The following is a 10,613-nucleotide window of genomic DNA, read 5'->3' as shown; positions in this document are numbered from 1 at the left end:
TTTGACCAAGGCAATTTTCTCTTCATTTACTGCTCCCTACATTTGTTGAAGTTTATAGTATTCAAAGCGCTCTTTCTGTTACCGAAAACACTAGGTCTTTGTGTGTGTGTGTGTGTGTGTGTGTGTGTGTGTGTATATATATATATATATATATATATTTCATGCTGTCCTTTGTCCTTGGAGATGGTTCTGCTGATGTTTCTTGTCATGTATGTGCATGGACAGAAGTGCATCTCAATGACAACAACTTCTGCATCCAGGAATTTGTTTCTTGGCTTCCTGGCTGTTGCTGCTGTCTGATTTTGATGCATATTATCAAAAGACCTTTCTGTGCCTTACAGCTGCCTCCCAGGCCAGCCCCTGGTGATCCCCAGGAGGCCCCAGGGCTGCCACATTATAAGCGTTTAGGCTTCATTGCATCCATAGACTGCGCGCTCAACACCCGCTTCTTGTGCTTTTCTGCAACCTGCTTGGCTTACAAACAGCCGTGCACATATGCTGCTGTGACCCACTCTGGGCCCAAGCTCAGTTCCCAGGAGTGGAGTTATGATGAGTATTGATTGAGTGCTGGTGAACTGGCCCTGTTCCAGGTTTTTGCTGTTAATGATCCTCTTTTACCATTTAACATTTAGTGGGGCACGTAGGTGACACTTACGAGAGTATGGCCTGCAGATTTCCAGTGAAGTAAATGAAAATAAATAATTAGCATTTCAACTCAAGCCCTGGAAACAAGCCATCATGCAAATGTCTGATGTTCCACTGATGGTGTTTCTTTATAGCAGGGGCTGGAGATATGACTCACTGAGGGTAGAGACATACTTTATTTTCTTATGTAGTCTCAGCTTCTAACACAGTGCTTGGTACCTAATGTGTACTTAGTACTTTTTTTTTTTTTTTTGAGAACATGAACCTATGTTCCATTTTCTAAGGGAAACATGGGTGAACCAGACATCAAAATTATATCCCTTTCTTGTCACTTTTCCAATATTTTGCCCACTAGCAATGCTTTGCTGAGTGTCTTGCCTATAAGTCACACCTCTTTGAGTAGTAAATTCATCGACACCAGCATTAGAACTACAAATATCTGGATAACCAATTAAAAATAAAACAGTTAGGTTTTCATAATGCTTCGAAAAGATCTTTGACTAACTGTATGATCTTAATAAAGATAACACCAACATCAATGCATTTCCTGAGCTTGTATTTCAATTGTTAACTTAAGGGAGGAAAACATTCTCCATAGAAGTATTGCTGTTAATAGAAAGACTTTAAATCCTATTCCTAAAGTGGCTTTGAAATTTTTCTTAGTCATCAGTGCAGAAGTCGATTCTCCATGAGACCAGTCAGTTCCACAACCTTTTGCTGTTGATAGTGTGTGAAATTGGCGATGTTCTTACAGTTCTTATTTAAGCAGGTCAATCCTGTTTAAAGTGGTTTCCCATGTAACGGGATAAAGTCCAACTTCTTTTGCACATTCTCTGTGGTCCTTCAGAACCTGCTCCTGCAGAATATTCACTGATGCTGAATCCTGCCAAACACCCTCCCAGAGTAGCACCTTTGTATGTTCTGTTCACTCTGTTTGGAATTCCTCTACCATCCCCTCATCCCTACCCCACCAAGCCCACCTTGAGAGCTCTTTCCTCTTCAAACAATGCATATAGCACTTTTTTCTGACAAGGCTTTCCTGACTTCACCCCAGGGGTTAGTGGTTCTCTTGGCTCTGCTTTCCTCACTCTGTCCCTGTACCTGTATTCCACTGTGATCATTATATCATGCATCTGGTTTCCCCAGTGGAAACAGCATCTTGTCAGAGGAGACTGTCTCACCACTCTTTGTATTTGCAGCACCTAGATCAGTGCCTGTGGAATGCATGAAGGACATAGAGCACCTATTTTCTACTCTTAAAGTGCTTACAGTCTTAAATGGGAAATTTAAGTGTATGCATACATATGTGTGTGTGTTTATGGATAATCCATAGGAAAATATTTGCCAGGTAGCTATAAGCAAGCGGGTACAGAAGAGATAAAAGCAGAAAATATTCATTTATATACACGAGACTTAGAAAGATGTTACTAGAATGATGAAAAGTATAAAGCTAGATAAAGTTTATCTGCTATAATGCCTTTCTTCTCCCACTTTCTTTTCCCTTCCATTCTCTCTCCTCTTTGCTCCTACTTCTGGGCTTGGTAATAGATTAGCGGTTCCTGGGTATGACTAACTTATTTCAACACAATGAGCGCAACAGATCTTTGGATTCATTGTGTTAGGACCACGCTGCCTCCATTCACATCTTCACTCTTCCACTCACTGCTTTCATGACAGTGGCAAGTTACTTATCCTTTTGTGCCTCCGTTTCTTTTTTAATAAAATGATGATAAAAATAATAATATTGGCTTGTCAGAAATGTTGTGAAGAGTAAGTGAGTTTATGTAAGTAAAGTGCAGAGAAAAGTGCACTTCACATATCATATAAAGCACTATTTAGATATTGGTTGCTTAATTTCACTATCCCATTACATATCCTACTCTGGAAATGTCAGGCCTGCGTGCTAATACCCTGAAACTGGTACACTCTGCAGGGTGCTATTTAAGACTGTCCTAAGACCTTACAAAAGGAAAAGGATCCTTTCTTAAGGTTCCAGTGTGACTCAAGATATTTTGGATTCTGCTGATCATATCTGCAGATCATTTATCATTGAACATTATTTTAACAAATATTTAATATTTGTTATTTAATAAACAAAACTCTCTTTTCTTCCCCATCAAATTTGTGGTGGGGTTATATCTTGCTGAAGGGTATAAATTTTGTCACGATAGGGATCCTTATATCCTGAGTCTTACAGTGGCACCAAGAGGAGTGTTTTGGTGACTCTGGCCCCTACAGTCCCAGGCATTACAGACTCATCATTTTGCGAGTTTATCTACGTGCTCTTGAATGGATTTCTATTTTGGGTCTATTGAATATTTTGAGAGTTAAAAATTAATCTGCAGCATATTTTTTCCATGTAATCTGTAACACGATATATGTAAATTAATAAATAAAAGCCCTCAACTACTTCTGAGGAGTACTTGAGATATTTCCTAATTAGGAAACTGAGCATCTTTGTCCCACCCAGCTGTACTCTTGATTTCTGATGAATTAATAATTTTAGACTTTCTCTCATGTTAGTTATTTGATATCATTTTGAGATAACTAGAAGAGTCAATTCTATTACTAGAATAAGTAAACTCCAAACTTTCCTTGATTTTTGTGAAATTTTCTAAAGTATCATCAAAATTAACATACTGTTTCCATGTGAGTTTATAGGGAATATATCTGTCTTTTGTATTATGGCAAATTTATTTTTAATTGCTTACATCTCTATAGGTCTGTCATTGAAAGAGATATGTGCACTTATTGCCGAAAACCCTTGGGTGTAGAAACTAAAATGATTTTAGATGAATTACAAATTTGCTGCCATTCTACTTGCTTTAAGGTAAGGATATGTTTATTTCACTTAACTAAATAAAAAATTGCATAATGACTGGAATAAAAATAATAATTTAATGTAATAAATGAGATGAAGCAAAAGTTTTCAGAAGCACTGTCAGTCACATTGATAGTACACTACTTAAATATTTCTGAGTTCTGCAGCCTAAACCTCAAAGGTTTGTAATTACTATCTTGGCTTTAGACTTACAGTTGATTACTGACGCATTTATTCACTCTTACCCTAGAGATTTAAATCTGTGGGGGGAAAAAACCACTTGTTCTTTTTATAAAAGTTTTTGCAACACTTTACTAAATTATGCATTACAGAAAATATGTGATGAAATCAAAACAAGAAAATAAATTGTTGGGAAGAAAGTTAGCAGTTTCTTACCTTATGAAATTAGGACCAATGGGTTTAACAATAGGTGAATGTCAGTCTGCTTTTGAGAGCATAATTAGTTGTAATTAATTGTGGCTCAATAAATAATAATAAAGTTTTCATTAGTAGTCTAAAACTTCATAGTTTGTGCTTTCATAGGATGCTTCTTTGCATTCTCACCCTAACATTGGGTGGATCGACATCATTGTTTTTGGTGTAACTGCATAAGCACTAAGTGGGAGTCTGAAGACCTGAGTTCTAGTTTTGCCTCTGCCTGTAACTGTGTCAGTGTGACTTTGGACAACCACCTAAATTACCTTGGCCTCAGTTTCCATAACTGTAAAATAAGGTGTTGACTAGACCAGTGGATCTCAATCCTGGTTGCATATTATAATCATCTGGGGAGATGAGGAAAAAAATAGAATGATTGGGACCAGCCCCAGTTAAATCATGAATCTTAGAGGCGATTATTGGGCATTGGTATTTTTAAAAAGCTCCTTGATTAATCTAATGTACAGTCAGTTGGAGAAACAATGGGTCAAATATATGGTTTCTTTCTAGTGCAACATTCTATGGTTGATACAAATGATCAAATCCAGTCAAATAATGCAATACTTTGTCAATTGATTGCTTCTATTTCTATTACTTTCAAACAGTGACACATAGCAATCAGAAATGTAGTAACTCATTTTGAGCAAAATGTTTCAATTTTAGGGCATAATGTACAGAATTCTATATAAAGATATAATCTGCAGGTTTTATAGTTATGAGAACAAAGTTCTTTTAGTTATGAAATATGTTCAATTAAACAAAACTTAGTTTATAGCTTTTTAATTAAAATTACTATGCAGAAAAATTTAAAGCAAGAATATTCTCCTGATCATTGCCTTTAGTAAATAGAAATATTTTCATTTATTACATTTTAGTTCATTTATTTCTATTTGCAGTGTAATTTCAATAAAATATTACTGAGAATAAAAACAAACATCTTCACTCTCTTAGAAAAATACTGCTTTTTCTATAGCCATAGCAATAGAGAGCCACATGAACTGGTTTAGACAAACCCAATTAATCAATGACAGTTTACTTCAATGAATTGGCTTCTGAAAGCCAACCAATCAGTGACAGCCACATGCTTTGAAGTCAGCCAATCAGCAGTGGATAGGTCTGAAGCAGAGGTCAGCCCTTTCCTACCTCAAACCAGCACAACTCAAAATAAACTTTTTCCCAAACCCAGTCAGATCAGCAGTTTATTTCTTCTCTCCATTAGGTTGTGCCTGGACAGCGTAACTAGCTCTCCTTTAAGTTAGCAAACAATAAATGCACCTTTGTGTGTTTGTTTGAGATACTGAATGGTCATCTTGTCCTTGGCATAAACAATTTCTGGACATTTATATCTACTCCACTGTGAGTAAAGTAGAAAACTTCAGTGGTAGACATCCCTTAAAGGTGCCTCGATGGTAGAGAGATGATGTCTGTTTCTCTAATAATCTAGACTTCATTTATAATGGAAACTTTATATATATATTTTTTCTTTAGTGTGAAATATGCAAGCGGCCTTTGGAAAATCTACAAGCGGGTGATAGTATTTGGATTTATAGACAGACAATACACTGTGAACCTTGCTACTCTAAGATTATGGGTAAGTGTTACACTCTGTAAGCATTTAACACTTTTGTTAACCTTAATGAGCATTTGGTATCACTTAAAATGATGTATTTTAATAAAGTAAAACATTTTATTAATTATATTTAGTTAATAATTCAGCTGCAGATATTTATACTATGGTAGTATTTTGTTTAATGGTGTGAAATCAGTCAACTTTTATATTGCCTTCTGGTATCAGATTCGATATAGATACAACTAAACCAAAAGGTCGTTCATTTTAGACAATTTTCCATTTTTTCCAAACATAAAAAGATATTCTCTACTCACATAATTGTTTAAATTGAATTCTATATTCGTAAATGACATTTTATGCTTGCACTTGAATATTGTATAATTTTTAACTAAATTTGGTTATTGCATTAAATGCTTTTGAATATTACTTTTAAATTGAAAATTTAGTTAATTCTATGTAATTCTACAAAAATATAGCATTTAAGTTTTTTATCCATCTAAGATCAATGTTACTATAATTTGCACTCTTAATTAGCATACGCAATGTGAGAAAAGGATATTGAGGACCTGTGTTTTTAACTAACATTTTTTATAAGCTACGTATGAAAGGTTTAAAAGCTGATTTAAGAGATGTGCACATTGTAGCATAAATTAGCAAAATTAAGTCCTGTGAAACTTGACTGGTTTTTAAAAGCTACTATCCACATTTTACTTTTAGATTCAGTAGTAAGTAGATAAAATAACCAAAATGATATTGAGAAGATGGTCAACAGTACTATGTGAAAGGCACTTTTTCCTGCTGTCTTATTGGTATGATGAATGAAAAAGGAACACTTGGGACTCCTACGTGGGATCCAAAGTATGGAATTTAATGACAAATGTGTGATATTAATGAGCTACTGGGAGACTACATCTAGAAAATGCTCTGAAAAAATATCAGAAACCCACATTCCATCAGGCTGCAGAATCAATTACAAGAACATACCTAATTATATTCATACTTTGCCTTCTATGTTCTACTTCCCCCAGAGAGCTCTCATACTCACTTTTCTTCCTGAATTAGTAATCTTATGATGATCTAATGTTATATCATGGGTCCTGATGTGCATGGTGGTAGCTCTAAAATTTTTATTCTCCCAGAGTTCATGATGTGGCTTAGCGGGTGTGATTACCAAAAGACTCAGAAGTTTTTGTGTCTTCCCCCCTATATGTACTCCATAGGCATTGCATGTTTTATAGTACATATAAGTTGTCAGGAGATGACTCTCAGACATCTCATAAATATGCATACCAGGCATCTGGTACATCATATACACAGTATGACCAAAAGCCATAGTGATTATTTCAGAAGTGGAAGGAAAAGTGGAATCCTTAATCTACCACTGCCCTTTGGGTGAATAATTGTCTGTAAATTTTTAATGATGAGCTTGTTTTTGTACGGAATTTGCATGTCTTTTTTCTTTTAATTTTCAGCAAAGTGGATTCCATAACTCTGGCACAAGGAAATCAAGATGAAAAGCACTCATTAAGGAATTAAAAGTTACAAGTTTTTTCTTAATAATATGTAATCTAGAAAAGCTTTCACATTGAAGATCAACTCTTGTACAAAATTAGTAATTCTGTTATTACATAAGTAATCTAATTGTCTTCAGTAAGGTCACACACATAAAAAGAGCCATCTGGTCTCTGGTTAGAGTTAGCAATAAGAAGTTCAAATGGTTCCAGATACCAATGTCAAAGGAATGATGCTTCTGATAGGCAGTGAGCATTACACTCCAGCCAGGTCCATCCCTGCTCCATATGTTGGCTGTGAGTGGTTTCCATTTAAACCAAGTTTCTCATTTCCTCACCTTTTATTCTCTAAGAATTCGGATTCATAGACACTGACATCCTGAAGAGCTGTCAAGAAAGCCAGATATGTTTCCTTCCTCTGCAAAATACTAACAACACTTTTCTTATACACTTGGGCAGAAAGATGTTAACATAAAAAGTTTATAGACCTCAAAAATCACTAAACTTTCCAGATCTCTGTGCTACTATTTGTAACATAAGGGGCATTGGATAACATGATTTCTAAGGTTCCTTTTGCTTCCCAAATTCTCTGATTCTAAAGCAGGTTTTAGTTTGCTCTTTGGAAACATGTATGCATATGTGTTTATGAAGCCTATTGAACTAGGTAGGACATATAAACAATTTAACTTTAGTGTCATTGTTTAATCACAGACATAGTGTTTGAAAACTGTGTTTTAAAAACAGAAACAGATTGATGGGTAACAGGTAAAATCATATGACATGTATAGCTTACACGTAATTATTTGTTAAATTTTCTTTGTATGCATTTGAAAATCTGGGTATACATATAATCTATTAGAAGTAATGGTTATGGACTAAAAAGCTATGTTCTTTAGCATGTTATATATACTCATATTACATAGCACCTATTTACAAAAGGCTTATAAAAATAAAGTGAAGTATCAGTTACATAGAATCTTTATGTGAAGTGTTTGTAAATATAATTCACTAACATTAATTTTGTCAATGATAGTGATCACAATCTATTATATTCTCTGTTGCACTGTTTAGCTTATTTTTAACTACTCAAGCTATATATTTTATTTTTAAGAAACTTTTCTGAAGAAATTGAACATGTAATAATCATGTGAGAAACTAGTATTATTAACATTGGGAAATTGAACTTTTAAACCATTTTATGTGCATATAGCAACTGTTTCTAGAAAAAAGATGTATGGAACATGGAAGTGGGGGCAGAATTCTAGAGAAGTTAAGGCAGTTGTGGAAAACTGCAATAAACTAGGGAGATTAAAAGATTATCATGTGTTTTCCAAATGTTAATACATTCAAAGAATTATTCTCCTGTGTAATAATTTCATGCCTCTGTTCCTCTTAAAGCCTGGTTCACAAAGTGTTAAACACAAAATGCTTATCAAAATACAGCAATGTAAAATTGTTGTCCAATGAAGAGGGAGCCAGGAAAAACAATTAATAATAATTTTATATTCATTAATTCATGCTTGATGAGAAGCAGTGGTAATTGAGCCACATGTTTTATTGTTCTTTTATTATATGCTATCAGAGTGATCAAAAGAAATAATTTTCTCAGAGTTGAAATTCACTGCAGAAAAGGATGGATGAAATAGTATCCCTCCCTTTCATCTAAAGTATATTAACATCTCAATGCTTTTGTAGTAATTAAAATCATCTGAATATCATTTAAAAAGTATAAAAACCTAAAAGGAACACATTTCTCATTTTCTATAGCTGTTTAATGGGCCCTCTCTCCTATAATAATGTATTAAATCAAACCAAAAGCTGTTGTAAAAATGGAATAGACATGAAATGGAGAGAGAAATGTTTCTGATTCATCAAGATCACTTCATTATGTCTGAGTTTATTTTCACTATAGAAGTGACAGATTCCCAAAACAACTTACAAGATCTCACATTTTTTGCAGGCTATTAATTATGTTATGACTGACACTTTTCCTGGGCACAATTGCCTAAATCTAAGGATACTAGGTCCTGAATTCTATCACCAATAAAAAGATGTCTCTAAAAGAGAATGAATAGCTTCATCATGACAATGTCCTTCTAAATAAGTCAAAAACATATAATAATCTCAGAAATAGTGTAGTGTAAAATGATATTCTCTCTTTTAATAAGGCCAAGAAATAAGAATTTATTCAAGAAGTAATATGTATATCTTAATGGTTTGATTGCAATCACTCAACTTATTAGATATAAGTGATGAGATGGTCCAGCTATCACTATTGTGCATTCCCTGACTTGTTTACTATGAAGGAAAATTGTGAGTGTTTGGAACATTCAGCTTGATGAAGAGCTCTACCAAAACAAGTGACTGTTGGGTCTACATCATGGCAAACTAACAAGGATGTTGATTTTTCTTTTTTTTTTTGGTACTGCTGAATTTGCTGGTTATTTTGATACAATGTAAATAAATTGCTATTAAAGTTCCAAGTATTCCCTAGTGCTCAACAGTTCTCAGAGCCACCTATAAATATGTGTATAACGTGGGCAAGCCATATTCCCTTTTGGACACATTCCCTACTGTTTAAACTATGGGGTTTAAAATATCGACTTTCGAATGTTTCCACCAACTCAACCATCACATGACTATGAATCTATTCCTGTTACTTACCCAGTTCTTAGATGATATCTTTTATTAGATGCATAAGAGTTGTTGAATATTTTGTATGTACTTTAGAATTGCATGTTGACTTTATCCCAACACAAGTTGAGGCACCATTTTGACCCTTATTTACTGGATCTTTGTCCTGCTTAGAAAGTATGGCTTCTGGCTGGGCATGGCGGCTCATGCCTGTAATCCCAGCACTTTGGGAGGCCAAGGTGGGCGGATCACCTGAGGTTGGGAGTTTGAGACCAGCCTTACCAACATGGAGAAACCCTGTCTCTACTAAAAAAATACAAAATTAGCAGGGGCGTGGTGGCGCACGCCTGTAATCCCAGCTACTTGGGAGGCTGAGTCAGAAGAATCGTTGAACCTGGGAGGCAGAGGTTGTGGTGAGCCGAGATCGTGCCATTGCACTCCAACCTGGACGAAAAGAGCAAAACTCCATCTAAAAAAGAAAAAAAAAGTATGCTTTCTGAGAGATATTAATGAAATACTCAAATGCATGAGGTAGTGATTTCAATGTTTTCACTGTAAGAGAGGAAAGTGATCATCATCATTGCCTTGTAAATGCCTTCTGGAAAGGATCTTTGTATTCTCTTTGATACATTCTTCTCATTAATACATCTAAATGCCCAATTATTCTAGGTTCCTTGGAAAAAAATGCATGGTTTATCATCTATCATTGTTCATTCATTTATTCATTTGTTCTGTTATTCAATAACTTAAAAAAAGACCTACATTCTAGTTCCCAGGAATAACCCAAACAATCAAGGTTCCTGACCTCATGAAACTTACATTCTAAAGCCAGCAGGAGGTGGAGAAGGAGTTTGAAAGTCAGAAAACAAATTAACACAATAATTCTGAAATTGATAAGACTTATGAACGAGTGAAATACAGTGACTAGATGAAGGGGTAGTTTTAGAAATAAGGTGGTCAGGTGAGGAGGTAATATTTCAAATCATCTGGATGATGG

The 10,613-nt window shown here is 34.8% G+C and overlaps 1 protein-coding gene across 1 annotated transcript in view; it reads left to right on the top strand.

Moving 5' to 3' along the window:
- SCEL (sciellin) overlaps positions 1 to 7,958 on the top strand; it is a 101,384-nt gene extending 93,426 nt beyond the window's left edge. Inside the window, exons 29-31 of the mRNA XM_012000659.1 lie at positions 3,367 to 3,475; positions 5,390 to 5,492; positions 6,944 to 7,958. Of these exons, the coding sequence (XP_011856049.1) occupies positions 3,367 to 3,475; positions 5,390 to 5,492; positions 6,944 to 6,960 (229 nt within the window). The 3' untranslated portion in view covers positions 6,961 to 7,958. The remainder of the gene's footprint in view (positions 1 to 3,366; positions 3,476 to 5,389; positions 5,493 to 6,943) is intronic.
- The last annotated feature ends 2,655 nt before the right edge of the window (positions 7,959 to 10,613 follow it).

Source organism: Mandrillus leucophaeus, unplaced genomic scaffold (genome assembly GCF_000951045.1).
Source record: "Mandrillus leucophaeus isolate KB7577 unplaced genomic scaffold, Mleu.le_1.0 Scaffold638, whole genome shotgun sequence".
Lineage (NCBI taxonomy): Eukaryota > Metazoa > Chordata > Mammalia > Primates > Cercopithecidae > Mandrillus > Mandrillus leucophaeus.
The sequence above is the reverse complement of the archived record's forward strand: the minus strand, read 5'-3'. Positions and strand labels throughout refer to the sequence as shown.